This window comes from Chelonia mydas, chromosome 1 (genome assembly GCF_015237465.2).
Source record: "Chelonia mydas isolate rCheMyd1 chromosome 1, rCheMyd1.pri.v2, whole genome shotgun sequence".
Lineage (NCBI taxonomy): Eukaryota > Metazoa > Chordata > Testudines > Cheloniidae > Chelonia > Chelonia mydas.
Window position 1 is genome coordinate 386,686 of NC_057849.1, and position 24,033 is coordinate 410,718.

At 51.8% G+C, this 24,033-nt stretch overlaps 1 protein-coding gene across 1 annotated transcript in view; it reads right to left on the minus strand.

The window, feature by feature from the left end:
• Positions 1–24,033, minus strand: part of DNHD1 (dynein heavy chain domain 1) — a 148,835-nt gene that overhangs the window by 7,704 nt on the left and 117,098 nt on the right. Inside the window, exons 31-35 of the mRNA XM_043525948.1 lie at positions 23,417–23,599; positions 8,181–8,612; positions 7,244–7,685; positions 6,802–6,948; positions 5,492–5,683 (exon numbers count right to left, since the gene is read on the minus strand). Coding sequence (XP_043381883.1) covers positions 5,492–5,683; positions 6,802–6,948; positions 7,244–7,685; positions 8,181–8,612; positions 23,417–23,599 — 1,396 coding nt within the window. The remainder of the gene's footprint in view (positions 1–5,491; positions 5,684–6,801; positions 6,949–7,243; positions 7,686–8,180; positions 8,613–23,416; positions 23,600–24,033) is intronic.

Below are 24,033 nucleotides of genomic sequence, written 5' to 3' on the forward strand. Positions count from 1 at the left end.
GCCAAAGACTTCAGGGTGGCCCTGGAATCACTACGAGTTTGCAGAGCCTAATCTGGACCTTCCAAAGGCAGGTCCTCTGGTGTTCATTGCACTTCAGCCAGGATGCCCCAAGCTTGCAGCCATGCAGCCCGATGTAGAATAACGGCCGCAGTCAGCACCTGAGCTGTGGACTCCATCTCATCCAAAGCAGCGTGCGGAGAGGAGCAGGCAGGCAGGCAGCGCTCATGTCCTGCAAGTTCTAAGGGTGCAAGGGACAAGTCGCTGACTCAGAAAGTTGAGGAAACAAGTAAGGGGTCATCCATTTTGGATCTGGTTTTGACCAGCAGGGATGAATTAGTTGCGAAGCAAGGGTGGTTGGGAACTTGGGAGGAAGTGATCATGGTCTGATAGAATTCGAGATCCTATGGAAAGGAGGACATGAGAATAGGAAAACACGGACACTGGACTTCAGAAAGGCAGATTTCAACTGACTCAAATAGTGGACAATTAGAAAAGACCAATTAGGAATAAAAGGAGTCGAAGGGGCTGGCAGGTCCTAAACGATGTAATGCTGGGTGCTTAACATCCAGCTATTCTGACGCAGAGCAAAGATAAGAAGAGCCACAGGAGGCCAATGTGGCTGCACAAGGAGCTTTTTAGCTCTCTCAAACCCAAGAGGGACCCATACAGGACATGGAAGGATGGCACGTCACCAAGGAAGTGTACATGGGCAGAGTGTGAGCGTGTAGGGACAAAATCAGGAAAGCCAAGGCCAAGAATGAGTTACAACTGGTTATGGAACGCTACAGACAACAAGAAGGGGTTCTTCAAATGTGTCAGACAAAAAAGAAAGATCAGGGATGGTGTGGGTCCGCTGCTCAATGGAGAAGGTGAGCTGGTCACGGAAGATGATAGGAAGGCAGAGCTGCTTAATGCCTGCTTTGCTTCAGTCTTCTCATTACGGTAGTGGAAAGATGTCTGCAGGGTTTACATCTGTTGTTCTGGCAGGGTCTGGTGCGGCATTGATTTGGTGGGTCCTGGTCTATGGGGAGCTTGCTTCTGATGATGAGCTTGGAGAGGTTGGGGGATTGTTTGAAGGCCAGCAGTGGAGGTTCAGGAGAAATTTTCTTTCAGGATGGGGTCACCCTTTGAAACATTCGTGGCCTGGCTGTCAGACTTCTCACTGGGGAACCAGCTCCTGGGATGGGGAAGGCAATGGCTGTAGCTGTTGGAGGATACCCTGTGTGGGTTGCAGAGTGGGGTGGTAGGTGATCACTAAGGGTGTGCAGTTTCAGGGGGGGACATTTCTGTACTGAAGCAGGCTGTCTTGGGGTATTTGGGTGGCCTGTTCCAAGATTCTACTTCTCTGGTAGAGTGTCCTTGTTTGGTGAAGGTGCTTTTGAGTGTGTTAAGGTGTATAACCCAGACTTTCTCTACAGAGCATGTTCTGTGATATCTGAGTGCCTGGCTGTAGATCACAGATTTCTTGGTGTGTTTGGGGTGGTTACTGGATCTCTGAAGGTAGGTGTGGTGATCTGTGGGTTTCTTGTAAATAGTTGTCTGTAGGGTTCCATCATCGAAGCTGATTGTGGTGTCCAGGAAATTGATGCTGGTGGGGGCATGTTCCAGAGAGAGTTTAATGGACAGATGGTGGTTGTTGGAGTTGTGGTGGAAATCTGTGATGGAGTTTAAGCCGTCCATCCAGAATATGAAAATGTCATCGACGTACCTCAGGTATATCATTGGTTTCATGGTGCATTTGTCCAAAAATTCTCCTTCAAGGTGGCCCATGATTAGTGATAGTCGTTGAGATATAGATTCGATAGTGGCATCAGAGACAGTTGACTCATGGTTCAGGAATGACTCAGAATGCTCCTTCTCTCTGGCTTTTATGGCTTCACTGTCCTTAAACCACGTTGACCTGTCTTGGGCTCGGAGTGGTGTGGGACCATGGGAGCTTGGACCATAAATGACCCTTATTGCCTGAAAAAAGCTTCTCATGTCATGTTTATCAGCATAAAGCTCAATTTCCTTGGCCTTTTTCGCCACCACTTATTTTTGATGTTGTGGATTTTCCTTTGGGCTTCAGCCTTGAGTTGCTTGTACGATTCTTTCTTTTGCCGGTGTGATATGTTGTGTTGCCACATGCAATGAGCTTTTCTTTTCTCATCGAGCAGACCGTGAATCTCAGCATCGTTCTCATCAAACCAATCTTGGTGATGCTGGGTGACATAGTCCATGGACTCAGCACATGCCGAGAATGGCAGCCTTTAATCCCTTCCAGAAATTTTCATCTTAATCATCAGCTGTAGGCATAGAGGCAAACCTCTCTTGGAGACACTGCTGAAGTTTCTCCCGAGTCACTATATCTCGAAGGGACTTGACACTGAATTTCTATCGTACTGATTTTGCCTATTTGCAATGCCTTCAGGCGATCTGGAAAGTCATGACTGATCTAACAAGGCGATGGTCTGTCCAACAGTCATCGGTTCCATGCATGACCATCGTGATGTGGACATCCTTCCGATCTCGAGCTCTAACAATAACATAGTCAAGAAGGTGGCAATGCCTGGAGCAAGGGTGTCTCCAGGTGGTCTTACATGTCTCACCTTGTCTAAAGAGGGTGTTCGTGATGATCAGGCCGTGTTCTACGCATTTGCTCAGAAGGAGGATGCCGTTGGAGTTAGCCTTTCCTACTCCTTCTTTTCCGATTGAGCCATTCCAGAGATCTGACTCATGCCTGACTGTAGAGTTAAAATCTCTGAGGAGAATGGTCTTGTCCTCCTTGGGAATGTTGGTCAAGACTCGGTCAAGATCTCTATAGAACTGCTCCTTGATATCCTCGATAGAATCAAGTGTTGGGGCATACTAGTGTTGCTGAGCTCAGGACGAAGAGTCATAAGACGTTCATTGATTCCTACCGGCAATTCTGTAAGCTGAATGACAAATTTATTCCTAACAGCAAAACCGACACCATGAATGCGCCTGTCCTCTGCAGATTTTCCTTTCCAGAAATACGTGTAGCCTCCACCTTTTCCTCTCAGTTGACCTTCATCTGGGCACCCTGTCTCACTCAGGGCAGTGACACTGATGTTATATCTCACAAGTTCCCTGGCGACGACAGCAGTTCTTCTTTCTGGCCGTACGTTATCTTTGTTATCCATCGGGTGAGAACATTCCATGTAGCAAAAGTCACCGTCTTTTTATGGTTTATGGTAAAAGATCTCACAAAACTAAATGATTGGGCAACAAAATGGCAAATGAAATTTAATGTGGATAAATGTAAAGTAATGCACATTGGAAAAAATAACCTCAACTATACATACAATATGATGGGGGCTAATTTAGCTACAAATAATCAGGAGAAAGATCTTGGAGTCATTGTGGATAGTTCTCTGAAGATATCCACGCAGAGTGCAGTGGCAGTCAAAAAAGCAAACGGGATGTTTGGAATCATTAAAAAAGGGATAGAGAATAAGACGGAGAATATCTTATTGCCCTTATATAAATCCATGGTACGCCCACATCTTGAATACTGCGTATAGATGTGGTCCCCTCAACTCAAAAAAGATATACTGGCATTAGAAAAGGTTCAGAAAAGGGCAACTAAAATGATTAGGGGTTTGGAACGGGTCCCATATGAGGAGAGATTAAAGAGGCTAGGACTTTTCAGCTTGGAAAAGAGGAGACTAGGGGGATATGATAGAGGTCTATAAAATCATGAGTGGTGTGGAGAAAGTGAATAAGGGAAAGTTATTTACTTGTTCCCATAATATAAGAACTAGGGGCCAACAAATGAAATGAATTGGTAGCAGGTTTAAAACAAATAAAAGGAAGTTCTTCACACAGCGCACAGTCAACCTGTGGAACTCCTTGCCTGGGGAGGTTGTGAAGGCTGGGACTATAACAGGGTTTAAAAGAGAACTAGATAAATTCATGGAGGTTAAGTCCATTAATGGCTATTAGCCAGGACGGATAAGGAATGGTGTCCCTAGCCTCTGTTTGTCAGAGGGTGGACATGGATGGCAGGAGAGAGATCACTTGATCATTACCTGTTTGGTTCACTCCCTTTGGGGCACCTGGCATTGGCCACTGTCAGCAGACAGGACACTGGGCTGGATGGACCTTTGGTCTGATCCAGTATGGCCGTTCTTATGTTCTTATAGCTTCAACCACAGGCACAGTGATCCCACTGGCTGCGGTAATCCAGCCAGGAGTGGGTGAGAGAGCCTAGGTTTAGGGGCACCTTTTCTAGCCCTCTCCCCATGAGGGGTGAGCAGAGGGGATGCTAAAGAGGACCACTCAGTTGCGATAGCAGCTGCCGAATTGCACCTGTCTCAGTTCAGGTGCCAGATGACCATCTAACTACCACCCGCCTATGCACAGATTCATGGCTAGGCACTGCCAGAGTCACTAATCCCGTCCCTGTCACAACCAGTCCATCGCTGCAGGGCTGGGAAGGTTGCAAAGATGTTATTTCCCCTGGTAGAGGCCTGCGCGCGATTTCTTTTAATGTGGGGAAGCTGGTGCACGTACAGCGACCACGCCATCATGACAAGCTGGAGATCTGGGGCCCAGTGGCAGAGAAAGTCTGAGACGACTGGAGATCTCCAACTTGCTGCAGCCTTCATCTGCTTTCACAGCCGTTGAGATCCGAAGATCTTCTTCTGCTTGATCTACTGTTGAGGACTTGGGGGATTGGACCATGCTTTGTCTGGGACCTCCCCTCAGACCTGTTTGCCTTGGGAGACCCTCCCAGGAGCGTAAAGCTCCCAACCATATAGCTCTCAGGATGGACCCCTGTACCACTGTGTACTCCTGTGCATGCTGCCAGCTGACATCAAGAAGTCTGTCGGTCACACTAGATGATCTAATGGTCCCTTCTGGCCTTAAGTGCTATTAATCCCCTGTGCCAGTCACAGCACTGAACAGCTGCTGGAGGGAGAACGAAAGTCAGCACCGTGCCTCTCCACTGTCGCCCCCTTTTGACCTCAGGGTCCTTCTCCCCCAGCCAGGAGGCCAAAAGCCAATGTCCAGTTAGGTCCCAGCTCCTCTCCAGAGCCACTGGGAACTCTGGACCACTCCTGGTAGAACTAAGGCTGCTTACAATGCGCTATGTGTTTGGAGTAGGGATATCTCTGGGCAACACTGGATGGCCCCTATGCTAAAGCCCATACAAAGAGCCAAGACCTGCCATGAGATGGGGACTGCACCAGGAGCAGGGAAATGGAGCCCCTCTCGGCAGGGCTCTGGGAAGTCACCCTCCAGCACCCTGTGCTCAGCCCTGCCCCTCCCTCCCCAAAAGGCCCAGCCAGGCCAAGTCCTGGAAGAGAGGGGAAGAGCTAACCCTGCCTCACCCTGCTCAGCACGAGCTATGGGGGGGGTCTGTCGCTGGTCCCTGGTAGGGAGCCCCAGGGGTGGAGCAAAGGGGAAGCAGGGGGTTTAAAGATGACAGGCAGTGTTCCCTGGAGGGTGGGAAGCCCCAGCGCCTGGCTTGCCCTGTCCTGCTTACCTTTCCCCAAGTCACGGAGCGGCAGGGTGGTGCTCAGGTAGAGCCGAAAGGAGGGCAGCACCTCCACAGCCCCGAGCGATTCTGAGCGCAGGGTGCAGCCCCCCACCCCCAGCAGCGTCTCCTTCTGCAGGAGCTGCAGGAGAACCGGGCAGCCGGGGCTCTTCTCAAAGTCCAGGAGCAGGACGGGCAACCCTGGGGAAACAGCCTCAGTTATCCCCCTGCTGCACCACCAGGGCCCAGCTCCTGCCCCATCACTGGCCCAGCTGGACCCCCACCGCCTGCCCAGCCCCCCACCACCTGCCCATCACCTGCCCAGCCCCCCCAGCCTGACCTCCATTGCCTGCCCAGCCCCCCAGAGCCTGACCCCCATCGCCTGCCCAGCTCTCCTCCCCAGCCCCCCACAGCCCGATTCCCATCGCCTGCCCAGCCCCCCACAACCTGCCCAGCCCCCCAGAGCTTGACCCCCATCGCCTACCCAGCCCCCCACAGCCTGACCGCCATTGCCTGCCCAGCCCCCCACCGCCTGACCCCCCATCATCTGCCCAGTCCCCCTCAGCCTGCCCAGCCCCCCATAGCCTGCCCTCCATTGCCTGCCCAGCCCCCCATAGCCTGACCCCCGCATCATCTGCCCAGTCCCCCATAGCCTGCCCAGCCCCCCATAGCCTGACCCCCATCACCTGCCCAGCCCCCCACCACCTGACCCGCCATCATCTGCCCAGCCCCCCACCGCCTGAGCCCCCCTCATCTGCACAGTCCCCCTCAGCCTGCCCAGCCCCCCATAGCCTGCCCTCCATCGCCTGCCCAGCCCCCCACCGCCTGACCCCCCCATCATCTGCCCAGTCCCCCTCAGCCTGCCCAGGCCCCCATAGCCTGCTCTCCATCGCCTGCCCATCCCCCCACCACCTGACCCCCCCCATCATCTGCCCAGCCCCCCACCACCTGACCCCCATCATCTGCCCAGTCCCCCTCAGCCTTCCCAGCCCCCCATAGCCTGCCCTCCATTGCCTGCCCAGCCCCCCATAGCCTGACCCCCATCGCTTGCTCAGCCTGCCCAGCTCCCTACCTACTGAGGGTGAGGGGCCCCAGCATGCAATAACCATCTGACTCAGAGAATGCAGGCCTGGCCCTAGTGTCTCTGGGGAGCCCTGCTGGGCTCCCAGCATGGTGGAGGCCAGTTGTCTGCAGGGGGTGTATGCTGGGGGCCCAGAGTCTCTGGAAGCCAGGTCAGGCCCAGTGGCATGCTGGGGGCATGCTGTGTCGACCCCACGCCCTGCACTGCAGCTGGTCACGGCTCACACGCCCGCCCTTACCAGTGCTGGCTGCAGCCAGGAGGTTCTGCTCCAGCCTGGGGTCTGCAGCCGACAGCACCTGGAGATTTTTCTCAGGTGACTCTTCGTTCCTTCCTGGCTCCTCGGCGCTGGACAGCGTGTCCAAGCCGGCGAAGAGCAGGGACTCGTCTGCAGGAGACAGGAGACGGTTCCTACTCAGAGCCTGAAAAGGGGCTCGCAGAAGGGGCCTTCCTTCCCTGAGGCCCCGGATGGGGCTGGGGGAACTTTTCAGGAGACTCCAGGAACCTGAGCTGTGCTGCTTGGAGGGTCCTGGAGCTGCTGGCAGAAGGAATAACCTCTCTCTCTAGAGCCACTGGTCCCCAGTAGCAGAGGGCTCATTCACTCCCCACCCGAGGCAGAGGGCCAGGTGCTGGGGTGGGGGGTGAGCTGGTCCCAGGCCTGGCTTCTCATTCCCCTCACTCACCCTCATCCACTTTCTGTGCCATGAGGAGCCAGGTGAGGGCCTGATGGTCAGGGTCGAGCAGCAGGGGCCAGCCGCGGGAGCAGGCGCGAGTGTCTGTGCAGAGCAGCAGGGCGGCCTGGCGCCCAGCCAAGTCGTGTGGCTTCCGGGCCCTGTCCCAGGCACGCTGCTCCCTCTCTGAGCTCAGCATGGTCAGCAGGCAGAAGTCCTGGCGCACAGGGAGCAGGGCTGGGCCACGGGGGGCCGGGCCAGGGCAGGGCAGCTCCTTCTCCAGCACCCTCCGCACGTCGTCTGGCCCCAGGGAGCTTTGGCGCCTGGCACAGATATCCTGCCACTTCTCCAGCAGCTCCTGGCGCCGCGGTGGGGGGAAGGCACCCAAGTAGGAGACAGCGGCTGCACAAAGGAGTGCGTCCCCCTGGGCCGTGCTGCAGTTCTGCTCCAGGAGCTGTCAGGAGACAAGGCAGGGTCAGCAGGGAACCCCACCCTTAGGAGAAGGCCTGCCCCCAGAACCCGATCCCTGACCCCAGGGGGGAGCCCCACACCCAGACCCCACCCCCAGGGGGAGCCCTGCTCCCAGATCCTGTTCCCCCCCAGTCTCCACCCCTAGAGACCCCTGCATCCAGAGTCTATACTCAAATCTCCAACCCTCACACCAAGACAGACTAACTCGACACACGGCCCCCTCCCTCCAGCCAGGGGGAGCAGATCCTGGAGGTGGGCACTGGCAGCACCAAGAGGTGCCGCGGGCTGGCTCTGACTGCCGCAGCCCCGGGCAGCGCTGGACTTGGCCTACAGGAGTCCCAGCATACAGGGCAAGGAGAGAAGGGGAGTCCCAGGAACGGATGGAGAGAAATCCTTTGCACTGGCTCTTTGGCTTCCTGAGACACTGGCTGCCCCAGGCGTCAGGGAGGGGACGTGAGGAGGCAATCCCAGTCGTTACCTTCACTGCCGCTGTCCAGTTGGCCACGTGCATTGCCACCAAGCTCTCAACAGTGCCAGCCTTCTCCTTCTCCTGCAGGACGTGACAGAGCTCGCGGTCCACGGCCTCCTGATGCTCAGTGGCCTTCAGCAGCTCCACGCCCCAGCCCGAGCTCAACTCTTTCAGCTTCTCAGCCTGCAGGTGCCGGTCGCCCAGCCGCCCCTTCTCCTCCCGAATCTGGAGTTTGCAGTGCTGCAGCTGCATCAAAGTGGGCTCCCAAATGCGCAGAGCCCGGTGGTACCAATAGATGGCACAGATCCACTGGCACAGGGCAGCCGCAGATTTGCTGATACTCTGCAGGGAGGCAGCGCAGAAGCTCGCATCCGACACCACCTGGCCCAGAGCCTGGAACAGGTCGCTGGGGAGCTCGTCCTTCGGGTAGAAGAGCAGCTCCTGGTGAGCAGAGAGGAGACGGGTGAGGCTGGACTTGGGGAGGGGGCCTCAGGCAGCCAGGCCCCCTGGACTCGTGGCACACCCCAAAGCCAGACCCTGACCCCCCCATAGTAGAGCCCTGGATTTTTTAATCCCACTCCTGCCCCACACTGGTTCTTGCATTTTTATCCCACTTCCACCAGCCAAACCCGTGGCCCCCCAGTTCCCGCAAGAGAGCATGCACTAGCCACCCCCCCCATGCAATGAACACACAAACCCAAACACACCAGGCCACATATGAGCCGTAGACACGGAATGCAGACACACATTGTACATGCTAAACTGAGGAGAGTTTTACTGGTTTCCTGCAAATTCCTGCCACGTGGTTGTTTTGCCCACCCAATCCTGCCCACCACAAAGCGCATTTTATCTACCCTACTATTATGGCAGGCAGGGTTGCCAGCCCTCCAGGACTGTCCTGGAGTCTCCAGGAGTTAAAGCTGACTCTTTAATTGAAGCTTATGTCATGGGATGGCCCCTCCAGGGATACATCCAGCCAAGACTGGCCACCCTAACAGCAGCAGGCGCGGTGGTCTCACAGGGGCAGGCAAGGGAGCCCATGGCATGGCATGCTTGAGAGGCGTGGGGCACGTGATGAATGTGGGAATGGTTTTATGAACAATCCCTCTGTCACTCTTGTCTATGTCCTTGGGAGTGACCCAGGACCCACACAGCTCCATGGGGGCAGACCTGGGACCTCCAGCACTCCAAAATTGGGCCTTCGGGTGCCAGCGACCAGACCATAACCCCCATGGGGGGGAGAAGGCAATGCTGGGGGGCAGGGCCCTGCCACCTAGAGCCTGAAGGCGTGTGGCCACCACCAGAGCGAGTGTCTGACCTGCGGCATCCCTGCAGCGCAGCCAGGGCCTGGGCAGGGCCTGGGCCGTGTGAGGGACAGACCGTGAACTGCCCTGACATCCAGCCACGGCTGTCTGGGGTTCTCCCGTGCCACAGAGCGGGGTGACGGCTTTTCCTTCCACCTTTCCCAGTTTCTCCTCATTTTTAATGACTTGCTGTGGAATAAATCGTGTTTTCTTTGAACCGTCTGTGATGATGAGTGGGTCAGGGAAGTGCCTGGCGTGGACAGAGCACCCCGGAGTGGGGACACCCGAGCCCTGTCCTAAGTACAACAGCCAGATTGGGGGTCAAGCCCCAGGAATCCTGGGCCCACCCTGGTCGGGGCTACGAGGACTCTGCCACCCAGGAGAGTGGAAGGAGACCCCTCGAGTCAGGCAGGCCTCTGGGTAAGGGAGCGGGAGCGAGAACTCAGATCCTTTCACTAGCCCATTTCACCGGGGTAGCGTATAAGCCACGAAAGTTCCCCGCAAGAACAGGACCATTCCCTTTCTTACACTCTTAATGAGTATGTACAGCACCACCAGGCAGCCTTTCCAAATAAGGTAACAATTTATCAGTCACCTGAAAGTCCTTAAGTCATCGCAGAGAGGCAAAGGCTAAGGGAGTTCAGACTGGCCCATGCCAGCGCTCCCTGGAGCCAGGCTGCTGTAGGTACCATCTATCCTTCCTCTGTCTTGGTCCCTTTCTCTGTCTGTAGCCAGCCCCCTGTGTCTCTGAGAGCTTGCCCTGACCCCTCTCCTTGTTTCTCCAGCTTGGGGCCTTTGCGTTGCTTCCCTGCCAAGAGGTGGGGGAAATCGCCGTCCTCTTAGCTGGGGTTGCTAGGTGTGACTGTCCCAGCCATTGGGATTTCTATTGTGTCTTCAGATCCTCCATTCACATGTGTAGACTTTATTCAATTTGTTATTGGCTTGGGTCTCCAATCAGGCTGCTGCTTGAGTCAAATGACCTCATTCCTTCCCATTCCACGCTGGGCTTGTCGTCACAGAAACACAGAATCACAGAACTGAAAGGGCCCTTGAGAAGTCAGCTGCTCCAGTCCCCTGCACTCGTGGCAGGACTAAGTATTATCTAGACCGTCCCTGACAGGTGTTTGTCCAACCTGCTCTTAAAAATCCCCAATGATGGAGATTCCACCACCTCCCTGGGCAATTTATTCCAGTGCTTAACCTGACAGTTTGGAAGTTTCCCCTAATGTCCAACCTAAACCTCCTTTGCTGCAATTTAAGCCAATTGCTTCTTGTCCTAGGTTAAGAAGAACAATTTACCTCCCTCCTTGTAACAACCTTTTATGTACTTGAAAACTGTTATCATGTCCCCTCTCAGTGTTCTCTTTTCCAGACTAAACAAACCCCATTTTTTCAATCTTCCCTCACAGGTCATGTTTTCTAGACCTTTAATAATTTTTGTTGCTCTTCTCTGGACTTTCTCCAATTTGTCCACATCCTTCCTGAAATGTGGCACCCAGAACTGGACATAGTACTCTAGCTGAGGCCTCATCAGAGCGGAGTAGAGCGGAAGAATTACTTCTTGTGTCTTGCTTACAACACTCCTGCTAATACATCCCAGAATGATGTTCGCTTTTTTTGCAGCAGCGTTACACTCTTGATTCATATTTATCTTGTGATCGCTCTGACCTGTACGTTCCACATTAAGATTCCATGAGGGAGGGGGTTAGCTTATCAGAGGGAAAACTCTCACAAGATCTTTCACAAACTTTTTGACTGAAGGATGAGAAACAACAGCATGATCTTGAATTGGTGAATGACGTCCAGAGAGAGCAGCCAATGAACACACAATGTGCTTCGTGACAAAGAGGAGGTGTTTAAAGGTAATAGACACTCAAGGATATAAGGAACTGATGTCTCTCAGGGAGGAAGGTCATGTTGGGAAGCTCTGGATGAAGAATGCTTTCATTCTGCAGTACAAATTGTCCTTGCAGACTGCTTTCTGTGCTTAATCAGTAGGCTCTGTACATCAACAGAACAATTCTTCTCCATGCCATGACAATACATCAGGATGAAATGTTTTCCCATTGTTCTGAGTAATCAAGTCTGACAGAAACTATCAATACTGGAGGTATCACTGAGAGATTTCTGATTTCCATGAACCACTGCTGAGGCCCTGAACTGTTTGACCTTCCTTCACACATGGAATTGGAGGAATTGGGGGATAAGCATACAACAGGCCCTGAGTCCAAGAGATCAGAAGGCATCTCTTTGAGAACTTGGGCTCTGTCCTCTCTTGGAACAAAATACTTGGCTTTCCTGTTCTGTTCAGCTACAAAACGATCTATGTGGGGCGCACCCTCTGATTGATAATGGACTTGACGCCTGAATCCTTTATGAACCATTTCTGATTCTGAAAATGCTGCTTAGATGGTCTGCGAGCATGTTGTGTAGGCCTGGAAGATGAACTACATTAGTGTTACAGTGTTCATTGCTTCCCTGCACCAGATCATTGATCTGGTTCCTCCCTGTTTACACAAAACATGGCAGTGGCATTGTTTGTTCTTTCGTGCACACTCAGATCTTTGATATGAGGGAGAAAGGTTACTCCTGGGGGCATTCTGTACCACTGCGCATGTGCAGAATTCATGTCGCCCCCCCCCCCCCCCCCAGATTTTTTTCTCTGCAGAAAATACATTCTGCCACAGAGGTGATACAGTTATGCCTTTCACCCACCAGGGGCTGCTGTGGCACCAGAACAGAGGGCAGCCGGATCACCAGCCATAGCAGCCAGCTGCAGAGAAGGAAGAGAAGAGGCTGCGTTCCTCACAGTGCCCTGCCTGTGGGGCCAGGGGAGGAGACATGGGATATGGGGCGGGGGGGGGGGCGACAGAGCAGGGCACATGGGGCTACTGGGGGGGTCACAGACTGAGGTTCAGAAGGGCTAGTGGAGGGGACAGAGTGGGGAGGGAGCTGAATGGGAGTGGAGGTGAAGTGCCACATGGGGAAGGCGCATGCATGGTCACATCAGGATGGGCTGGCTAACTGAGGGAGTGCAGGGCCACATGGAGACAAGGGGCGGGGGGTGCATGGGGACAGCTGAGTGGGGGTGCAGAGACACATGGAACTGGGGGGTGGGGGGATACAGGTCCACATCGGGATAGGGGCAGACTGATTGGGAGAGGCTAGGGGTCAGCCAGGGTCTTCCATACTTCTCCCACCCACACCCAGCAACCCTCCAGGTTCCCACCCAGGCTCCTTCCCAGCGATTTACTTCCCTCTCCCTCAGCAACTCAGTTACCCCGATTCCCCAAACCTTTGCATTGCTTCTGAGTGGGGCGGGAAATCTGGTTCTGTATTGTAGTTTAAATGAATTATTACTCAGTGTTCTGTATTAATATACCTAGTAAGGAACCTATTTCCCAAAAAACATTTATTTTTTGTTGTCTGTATTGTTACAGACAAACTTGCTGACAGGTATTTTGAAATAAATTACCAAAATAATTGAAACTGGCGCGATGAAATGGTGTTATTTTAACCAAAGAAAATATATAGAATTTTGCAGAATTTTAAAATATTGTGTGCAGAATTTTTAATTTGTTGGAGCAGAATTGCTCCAGGCGTAAAATACCGTGCAAGTAAGCGAGACACAAAAGGAGCACTTAAAGACAATAAAGTCATTGCGGAGAAACTAAATGAATTCTTTGCTTCAGTCTTCACAGCTGAGGATGTTAGGGAGATTCCCAAACCTCAGCCATCCTTTATAGGTGACAAATCTGAGGAACTGTCACAGATTGAAGTGTCACTAGAGGAGGTTATGGAATTAATTGAGAAACTTAACAGTAACAAGTCACCAGATGGCATTCACCCAAGAGTTCTGAAAGAACTCAAATGTGAAATTGCAGAACTATTAACCGTGGTTTGTAACCTGTCCTTTAAATCAGCTACTGTACCCAATGACTGGAAGACAGCTAATGTAACGCCAATATTTAAGAAGGGCTCTAGAGGTGATCCCGGCAATTACAGACCGGTAAGTCTAAAGTCAGTACCGGGCAAATTAGTTGAAACCATAGTAAAGAATAAAATTGTCAGACACATAGAAGAACATAAATTGTTGTGCAAAAGTCAACATGGCTTCTTAATCTTGTCTTATTAATCTATTAGAGTTCTTTGAGGGGGTCAACAAACACATGGACAAGGGGGATCCAGTGGACATAGTGTACTTAGATTTTCAGAAAGCCTTTGACAAGGTCCCTCACCAAAGGCTCTTATGTAAATTAAGTTGTCATGGGATAAGAGGGAAGATCATTTCATGGATTGAGAACTGGTTAAAAGACAGGGAACAAAGAGTTGGAATAAATGGTAAATTTTCAGACTGGAGAGGGGTAACTAGTGGTGTTCCCCAAGGGTCAGTCCGAGGACCAATCCTATTCAACTTATTCATAAATGATCTGGAGAAAGGGGTAAACAGTGAGGTGGCAAAGTTTGCAGAAGATACTAAACTGCTCAAGATAGTTAAGACCAAAGCAGACTGTGAAGAACTTCAAAAAAATCTCACAAAACTAAGTGATTGCGCAACAAAATTGCAAATTAAATTTAATGTGGATAAATGTAAAGTAATGCACATTGGAAAATATAACCTCAACTATACATACAATATGATGGGGGCTAATTTAGCTACAAATAATCAGGAGAAAGATCTTGGAGTCATCGTGGATAGTTCTCTGAAGACATTTACGCAGAGTGCAGTGGCAGTCAAAAAAGCAAACGGGACGTTCGGAATCATTAAAAAAGGGATAGAGAATAAGACAGAGAATATCTTATTGCCTTTATATAAATCCATGGTATGCCCACATCTTGAATACTGCATACAGATGTGGTCCCCTCATCTCAAAAAAGATATACTGGCATTAGAAAAGGTTCAGAAAAGGGCAACTAAAATGATTAGGGGTTTGGAACGGGTCCCATATGAGGCGAGATTAAAGAGGCTAGGACTTTTCAGCTTGGAAAAGAGGAGACTAAGGGGGATATGAGAGAGGTCTACAAAATCATGAGTGGTGTGGAGAAAGTGAAAAAGGGAAAGTTATTTACTTGCTCCCATAATATAAGAACTAGGGGCCACCAAATGAAATCAATGGGTAGCAGGTTTAAAACAAATAAAAGGAAGTTCTTCTTCACTCAGTGCACAGTCAACCTGTGGATCTCCTTGCCTGAGGAGGTTGTGAAGGCTAGGGCTATAACAGGTGTCACAAAGTTCCTGCTCTACCTTGGTGGTCTTGCGCTTATTGGCGGATTTGCTCGCCTTGGAGCTTCACGGCAGCCCTCAGCTTGGCCGGTTTTTCTGAACCCACAGTCCAGGTCGACTCCTCCTGTGTCTGACCAGGAGTTGGGAGGATTTGGGAGGGTTTGGGAGGATTGGGGGTTTGGGAGGATTTTCTCATTCTCAGCTCCTAGTGCCTCTTGCTCCCAGCTCCTCACACGCACACCACAAACTGAAGTGAGCTCCTTTTTAAAACCCAGGTGCCCTGATTAGCCTGCCTTAATTGATTCTAGCAGCTTCTTGATTGGCTGCAGGTGTTCTAATCAGCCTGCCTTAATTGTCTCCCGAAGGTTCCTGATTGTTCTGGAACCTTCCCTGTTCCCTTACCAAGGGAAAAGGGACCTACTTAGCCTAGGGCTAATATATCTGCCTTCTATTACTCTCCTATAGCCATCTGGCCTGACCCTGTCACACAGGGTTTAAAAGAGAACTGGATAAATTCACAGAAGTCTATTAATGGCTATTAGCCAGGTTAAGTCTATTAATGGCTATTAGCCAAGATGGGTAAGGAATGGTGTCCCTAGCCTCTGTTTGTCAGAGGGTGGAGATGGATGGCAAGAGTGAGATCACTAGATCATTACCTGTTAGGTTCACTCTCTCTGGGGCACCTGGCATTGGCCACTGTTGGTAGACAGGATACTGGACTGGATGGACCTTTGGTCTGACCCAGTATGGCCATTCTTATGTTCTTATGTATCACTTTGAATTCCAGGACGTTGATATGAAGCCGAGCCTCTCTTCGAAATCACTGACACTGTACTGCAGTGGTTCCCAAACTGTGGGTTGCGACCCCATAGGGTTGCATCCTCAGCAGATGGGGTCACGGTGATCACTAGTCTATGGAGGGCACCATTTTGCTCCACGCAGCGTGACCTTGCATGTATGGTGTGTGTGAGGTCACAAAGCATGGAGGATGCCATTTTGCTCTTCAAAATGGTAACTTCCATGCTGCCTGGTTTCCAGGAGGAAAGAATTCATTAACATGGGCTAGTGCCAGGAACAAGTGTGCGAACCCTGCTGTATTGTAAAGTTGTCAAGATGGGCTCCCCAACCCAGCAATGAAGCAGCGGTCACTACCGACTTTGTGAGAAGTTCTGGGGAGAACAAAACTCCCTTGCAGATCTGATGTGGAGTTCTACACTTTCCAAATCCTTTTACTTGCTTTTATCTGAATCTTTAACTCCAGCTCTGGTAATAAGCTTCAGTTTGGGTTCAGTCTAGATGTGTCTAAGTGCCATGTGCTTTGGGCAGTGCTGACGTGAGGAGATGCCTGGGGTGAACTGTTTCCCCAGGGCCAGCGAATCAGTATACTCGGCAGGTGGCCAGATGACAAGGGACTGGGCATCTCCTGTAATTAGATGGAGTGTGTAAACTGCTAGCCTGCAGGGGGAACGACTGGGGCTTCTGGTAGTCCAGAAGGGGAGCTTGTGTTGCCTGTAGCTGATAGACGCCCTTGTGATGAAGTGGGACTGTTCTTAATGTTCTCTCTGAATACTGTGTGGGTGTCTCGGTTTCCCCTATGCATTTCTTAAGTCTCTAGGTGGTGGGATCAGGGGATGTGATTGTTGCAGAGCCCTAGAGGGCCAGTGTGATGGTGTCTGCACAGAGAATGGCCGACACCCTGTTTCCTGGCAACTGATGGCCTGGGCCTTTCCTCCCTGCAAGGTGAGAGCTAAAGGGTTGGAGAACAAAGTAATTAGGTGCCTTCCTGGCCCGGGAAAGGGACAAAGCCCAGAGGAGGAGGGGCTGGAGGGAGTTTCAGTTTGGGGCTGGCTGGGACATGGAGTGAAGTGCAGACATGGTTGTCTGGCTTACTGCCCCCCAGAATGGATCCAGCTGAGGGGTCCTGTTCTCTGCACCCGCAAACTCTGTTTTAGACCATGTTCCTGTCATCTAATAAACCTTCTGTTTTGCTGGCTGGCTGAGAGTCACGTCTGACTGTGGAGTTGGGGTGCAGGACCCTCTGGCTTCCCCAAGACCCCGCCTGGGCAGACTCGCTGGGGGAAGCGCACGGAGGGGCAGAGGAGGCTGAATGCTCGGAGGTCAGACCCAGGAAGGTGGAAGCTGGGTGAGCTTTGTGTCCTGAAGACAGGCTGCTCACAGAAAGGAGACTTCTCCAGAGTCCTGACTGGCTTCATGGGGAGCAGTTCCAGAGCATCGCCCAGGGACTCTGTGACAAGCCCCAACAGATGCTGAAGGGCTGTGTGACCTGGGTGAAGGTCCCATGGATGGGGCCCCTAGCCCTGCCTATGGCCCAGATCCCTGTGCAGACCCAGGAGGGGTCGGGCTGGCTGGTCGTTCGGGTTCTCCAGGATATCGGCTGTGAGGTCCTGTTGCGGGGTGACTGTGTCTCTTTGGGACAGGATCCAGACCCTGCTCCTGTAATGGCCAAGGGTTTGAATTTGAATCCAAGGAACCAATCGGCGGAGAGGGAAATGGTCAGTGAAAATGCAGATGACCTGGCTGGCAGTGGGGAGGAGCTGCAGGGGGGAGGGCAGGATACCTGGCTAGCAGGGGGGAGGGCAAGATACCTGCCTGCTGTAACCAGCCCCGTGGGGCTGGGTGGGACACAGAGATGCTCCCTGCCCTCCTGCACCCCGGAGAGGGGGCTCACACTGGCTCCGATGCTGTAAGGAGAGCAGAGAGCTCACTGCCTGCCCCCACTGGGACAGCAAGGGCAGCGCTGAGCAAGGGGGGAGCTGAGACCCCAGCTGAGGGGGGGGACCCACAGGCAGGGCAGTTCGGCTGCCAACCAGGTTTAGCTGGTCCAGAGATGCTGCTGGGAAGTGATCCCACGGCAGGGAGGGAGCAACCAGGGACAAGGCTCAGCAGGGCTGTGACCCCAGGCCCAGCCCGCGAGAGGGAGCAGGTCCCACTCCCTCCCCCAGCAGCTGAATTCCAGACCGAGCTGCGGAAGGATCCCTCCTAGGAGGAGCTGAGGGGATTTGCTGGCCACAGGCTGCAAACCCCCATGGGGAAGGCTGCAGGGACAGATTCCTGTGGGAGAAGGGATTCCTGTACCGGGAAGGGGCTCCCCCAGGGGAAGTAGAACCGTGGGGGATCAGGAGGCCCCTGTGGGTGCCCCAGAAGTGTCGCCACCGGCTGTCGTACCTGGCCCACAATGACCCTCTCTCGGGACACCAGGGGATCCAGGCCCCAGGCAGTGGCTGCTGCAGAACCGTGACTGACCCGGAGTCTGGGACGCGGCCCAGTGGCACGGCAGGTCCTGCGACCCCGGCCAGAGGGGGGGGAAGGCCGGGATAAGGGAGAAGCTCCCTTGAGACCCCTGCCCAACACAGAGGAACCTTTCCAGAAGGTGGCTATGGACATAGTGGGGCCCCTCAGCAAGGCGACCTAGGCAGGGAAGAAATACGTCCTGGGGGTGATGGATCTCGCCACCCGCTACCCAGGGGCGGGGGCTCTGTCCTCCACCAAGGCAGACACCAGGGCAGACGCACTGCTGACCATCTTCAGCAGAGGGGGGGTCCCCAGCAAGGTCCTTACAGACCAGGGGTCCAATGTCCTGTCAGCCTTGCTCCTGGGCTGGTGGGAGAAATGGGGGGTCTGGCCCACCTGGGCCTCTGCAGGTCACCCTCCGTCCCACGGGCTGGTGCAGAGAGTTTATGGGACCCTGGGGTTGATGCTGAGGACTTTTACGAATCAGCATCTGCAGTCTCGAAGCGGGGAGAGATGTGACAAAGTGGGAATGTTCTTAATGTTCTCTCTGAATACTGTGTGGGTGCCTCAGTTTCCCCATGGCATTTCTTAAGTATCTAGCTGGTGGGATAAGGAGGTGTGATTGTTGCAGCACCCTAAAGGGCCAGTATGATGGTGTCTGCACAGAGGATGGCTGACGCACTGTCTCCTGGCCACTGATGGCCTGGGCCCCTCCTCTGCAAAGGTGCCAACTGAAGGTGTTAGAGAACAAAGAGATCAGGTGGCCTCCTGGCCCGGGAAAGAGACAAAGGCCAGAGGAGGGGCTGGAGAGTTTCAGTTCGGAGCTGGCTGGGGAAACGGAGGGAGGCCCAGATGGGGCTCTGGGCTCCCTACCCCCACAAGATGGACCTGACTGAGGGGTCCTGTTCTCTGTACCTACAAGTTCATGGTTTTAGATCATGTTCCTGTCATCTAATAAACCTTTTGTTTTACTGGATGGCTGAGAGTCACGTCTGACTGCGGAGTTGGGGGGCAGGGCCCTCTGGCTTCCCCAGGAGCCCTGCCTGTGTGGACTCACTGTGGGAAGCGCATGATGGGGCAGGGGATGCTGAATGCTCCGAGGTCAGCCCCAGGAAGGTCGAAGTTGTGTGAGCTTCTTGCCCTGGAGACAGTCTGTTCAGAGAGAGGAGGCTCCCCCAGAGTCCTGCCTGGCTTGGTATGGAGTAGTTCCAGAGCATTGCCCGGAGACCCCGTGACAGCCCTCATGCTGTAAGCTGGTGGTAGCAATTCACCCAGACAGCATCGTTAACACCAGACAGTGTCATACTAATAAATACGACTTCGTTTTGCCTTGTGTTTCTCCAGAGGCTCACTGGTAGCACAGCCTCTCCCTGGCATCTGAGCCCAGCTGGAACAGGGTGCTGGCGCCAGAAGGCCCAGTACTGGAGCTGTTGAGGCCAGGTGGCCTGCCCTTGTAGCACAGGGTGACCTCTTGGGGGCCTGGCACACTAACAGAGTACTCCCCAGAGATGGTTGAAAGGCTGGGGCATAGCACAGACCTTGTGAATCCTGTTAACACTGCACTTGCGGCCCCATGCAGAGCCTCAGCCTGGAGCTCGCTGCTCCCTTAACTGAGCCAGCCAGCTCTACATCTGTAACCACAGAGCCAAGATTGCATTCACCTGCCCCATGGGCAGCCTGCCTCCAGCCCCATTCTCTTCCAATCAGGATCTAGGCTCCATTTTACTGGGCCTCACCACGGCCAAGCAGAGGGGGGGCCAGGAGGGCCATTTGGCCTGGGCCTCAAGCTCAAAGGGGGCCTCAGATTTAGATACTTGTTAATTTTTTGGCATTTGATAAGTTTTGCAACTTGTTTTTATGCCCATCCCTATTGGACCAAAATGTGACACACTCTCTCAGCTTAGAACTGCAATTTTAAGCAAATAAGAGATGTGATTTGGTAAAAGACAGAATTTTTTTGTTAACTGATATAGATTTTGTCATATTAAAGAGTTCAAAATGTTCACAAATATTAATAAAAAATATATCGGTTCTGATGGCACAAGATTAGACCGTGATGAACGTGTTCTCTCAGATCAGCTGATTACATAAACAAACCACTACTAGTGGCTGGTGCTGGTTCAAGTGCGTGCTGAAAGGTACAGAATTGTTACATTTTAGTATCTTTATAGTTTTATGTCTAGTTGACTAAGGTATTATTTATGTGTGAGAATTCTTCATTATTATCTTCATATGGTAGCTAAAAGAGGTGACTGGTTGGGGCTGGTTGAGCCCTAGCTTGGTAGCTTGGCCATCATCATGACTTTCGTAGTCCGTAGGCCCAGATTCAAGGTGAAAATTTGTGAGGACAGTCTTGTACAGTGAGTTTCGTGAGGACACACGTTTGAAATGTTTGGACATTATCCCTCTGTCTGTATCCGTGTCTGTGTTTACTATATACACGTCATCCCTTTGTCTTCAGATCAGCCTATTATATTATACCTTGCGTGCTTGAGTTTTGATTCAGTGATAAGAATAATAACCTGACTGTTTCATTTTGTGTTCTTAATTAGTATTCCTTCATTTTCAGCATTTGTGTATTATTCAGCATTTGTGTACATGTTTACAGTAGAAGATTTCAAGTGTAGATAAGCTACTTATTTACAGCAGAATATTTCAAGTGTGGATAGGCTCCATATTGACCAGATAAATCACTATGAAGAGGAGATTTGAAAGTGGTGCAAGGAAGAGATGGCGAAAACAACTGAGTGAAGCAGCAGCTAAGAGCTCAAAGCCAATAACTTCATTTCTCAAACCACTGCAAAACACACCTTACCCAACAAACAATGCTACAGATAATGAAAACTCCGCAACTGCAACAGGTGATATTTCAGTGCCAATCCCTGAACATGAGGACAGTAGTCAAGAAGGAGATGTGCCAACAGTAACAGATGCAGCAGAAGATCCTGTGTACGATTAAGAAACTCAACAGCAACAGGAAGATGTAGCAATTCATGAGTACTCCAGGTTTGACTGGGACTGACGTTGGAATTATCGACAAGAGCAATGCTGCCCAAATATAATCTTTTCTTCAAATTAGTTGTTTTGAAATTCCAAGTAACATTCCATGAGATGCTGTTAATCATGCTTTCCCTACTCATCTGCTGACAAAAACTCTTCCAAGTGGTGAGACCTGCACAAGAGACTGGTTATGCTGGAGTACGGAAAAACAATCTCTGTACCGTGCACCCTGCTTCATGTTGAACAAAAGTGCTGCAAATGCATCAGGTCTCTCTGATCAATCAGGATGGCGCATCAACAGGGGTTGGAGGAAGTTGAAAGACTGAATACCATCCTGTGAGAGTTCACCGTCACACAAAGAACACTATGTTGCATGGAAATCAGCCAGTAGTGCAGCATCAGCTGAAAGTTCAGTTGAGAATTTACTCTTGACTGAACTCTCTACAGAAACTAACAACTGGAAAAAACTTCTTGAGCGCATCCTGAATGTCATCCTTTTTCTTTTTGACTGGGGATTGGCTTTCTTTGGTTCTAGTCAATGTACTGGTGATCGTGCAAATGGAAATTTTCTAGGCATAGTGGAGCTCCTCAGCAAATATGACCCACTTTTATCAGAGTATGTTAAACGTATTTGAGAATCGCAAGAGAATCAAAAGCACATACAAGTCCATTATCTCACCACATGCATACAAAACGCGTTTATTGAGCTATGTGGGTCATTCGTACAAAAAACAATTCTTGATGAGATTCGAAATGCCAAGTATTTTTCAATCATTGTTGATGCCACTCCAGATTGTTCTCACAAGGAACAGACTACTATGGTTATTTGATATGTTAAGATTGTAGACAGCTCAAAATTTTGAATTGAAGAAAGGTTTATTTTTTTTGATAATTTTATGAGAAAAATTGGGAAAGAAATTGCTGCTCGAGTACTAGTAATTCTAGAAGATTTTAAGTGAGATTTTCAAGTCTGCATTGGTCAAGCCATGACAATGGATCCAATATGTCTGGGAAGTACAAAGGTGGACAAGCAGTTCTGCTTGAGCATAATTCAAACTGTATTTTCTCCAGCTGTGGAAACCACACACTGAACCTGGTAGGTGTTGACTGTGCTGAATCATGCAAGGAGGCAATTACTTACTTTGGAACTGTTCAGCAAATGTACAATCTCTTCAGTAGCAGCCCACAAAGGTGGGAAATTCTGAAGCAATCTCTTCCTGTTTCACTGCAGGGGATGTCCAGAACTAGATGGTCTGCACGGATTGATGGGGTTCAACCAGTTGCGCAGCATTTGAATTCAGTGAGAAAGGCTTTAGATGAGCCTGAATCTCTCAGTCTCACTGCACAGGCTTGAACTGAACTTCAGTCTGTTCAGAGGCACATGTCCAAATTTGAATCCATTCTGACATCATCTTTGTGGATGAAGCTACTTTCAATGATCCACTAAACTAATCTGGGAATTGAAGCACGCAATCCTACCCTTGATGTTGAGAGGTTTCCGAACCCTTGCACTTGCTTTTATCTGAAGCGTTTTCTCTCAATAAACTCCAGTCTGGTGTTCCCATAAACCTGTCCAGTGCCTTGTGCTGAGGAGCCTGGGGACTGAGGTGGAACCAGGGAGCTGGGGTGTACTGTTTCCATGGCAGCAGCTGGGTGTACATTGCCGGGGTGCAGAAGGCATGGGAATATAAATCCAGGACTGGGTTAAAATCATGCTTGGTAAAAATCAGATGACGTGGAACTGGATATTAATCAGTTAAAATTGGTGTGCTGGATATTAGATTTGATTGGTGGGCAAAATAATGAGGGGCTGGCTATTCCGCCATCACCGCCTTTTGGGGTCCTTAGAGAAAGAGACTTTGGAGGAGGGGGAGAACAGATGGAGGCTATTGGAGCAAACGTCACCAGCATCGGCTGCGCCCACCATCTCCTGGGACCCAGGGCCTTCTCTCCTACGCCTGAGGGACATCCTTACCAACCTGGGCTAGAAAGGACGCAGACACATCCTCCCCCGCCAGCTCCAGCTGAATCCTGGTCACCACCTGAGCTGAAATGGGCTTGGACTGTAACAGCAGCTGCAGCTCCAACCCCTCTCAGCTCACGTCCTTGCCTTCCCCCAAAAGCAGCGTTATCACCATCTCTGATATGTCTGAGGGCATGCCAAACCCAGGGGCTTTCTGCTGAAACTCGCTCAGCTACAGGCAAAGGGGAAGGGAAGCTGTTCAGATGAAAGCCCCATTCACTGCTCTACAGGCAAGGGTCAGCTCTCTCCCATCTCGTCCGTAACGCTACTAAAGGGCTACAGGGATGTTTGCTGGTGTGCTGGCTGTGGTACCAGGCAGGCTGAGGACTCCACCCGCCAGCCCTCTTTAGGGGGCTGCTCAGTGCTGGACAGTGACTGGGTTTTGCGAACACCTCTGGCCCACTGACTCTGTCTAAATCAATACAACAGCCCCTCCCGGCACCTGGTAGAAGTCCTCTTGGCCAAGCAGCTGCTTGGCACTCTCCCAGCCAGGCTCCTTGCTGAACATCATGCACAGGGTATCCGTCACCCTCAGGATGGATGCTGGTGGTAACCGGTAGCTCCGCAACTCCTCAATGTCCTGCACCTGCAGTCCAGCCAGTGCTGCCTTGTACTCAGTATTCATCTGAGGGAAGGGACAGACAAGCTGCACTGGCGCACCTCACATACACCCCTCCCCAGATGGGCCGGGACCGGGTCAGTCCAGGCCTCACTGGGGCATCCCACATACACCCCTCCCCAGACGGGTGGGGACTGGGCCAGGCTGGGCCTCACTGGGGCACCCCACGTACTCCCCTCTCCTCTGGCAGGTACCAGGGCAGCCGGGCCTCACTGGGGCACCCCATGTACCCCTGTGATGCCACGGGAATTCTCTAACAAGTTTATGAATGACAGGCAAGGCAGTGACTGGACTAGGTGTTGCTACCCAGTGGGAGCCAACGGGTCAGCCGCTGCTCTCAGGGCAAGGCAGGTCCTGGAGCATGTGTCAGGAACTCTCTGGGGTGGGATGACGGGAGTTAGGCTTGGCTCAATCTGACCCAGCTCAAGGGAGGATGCTCA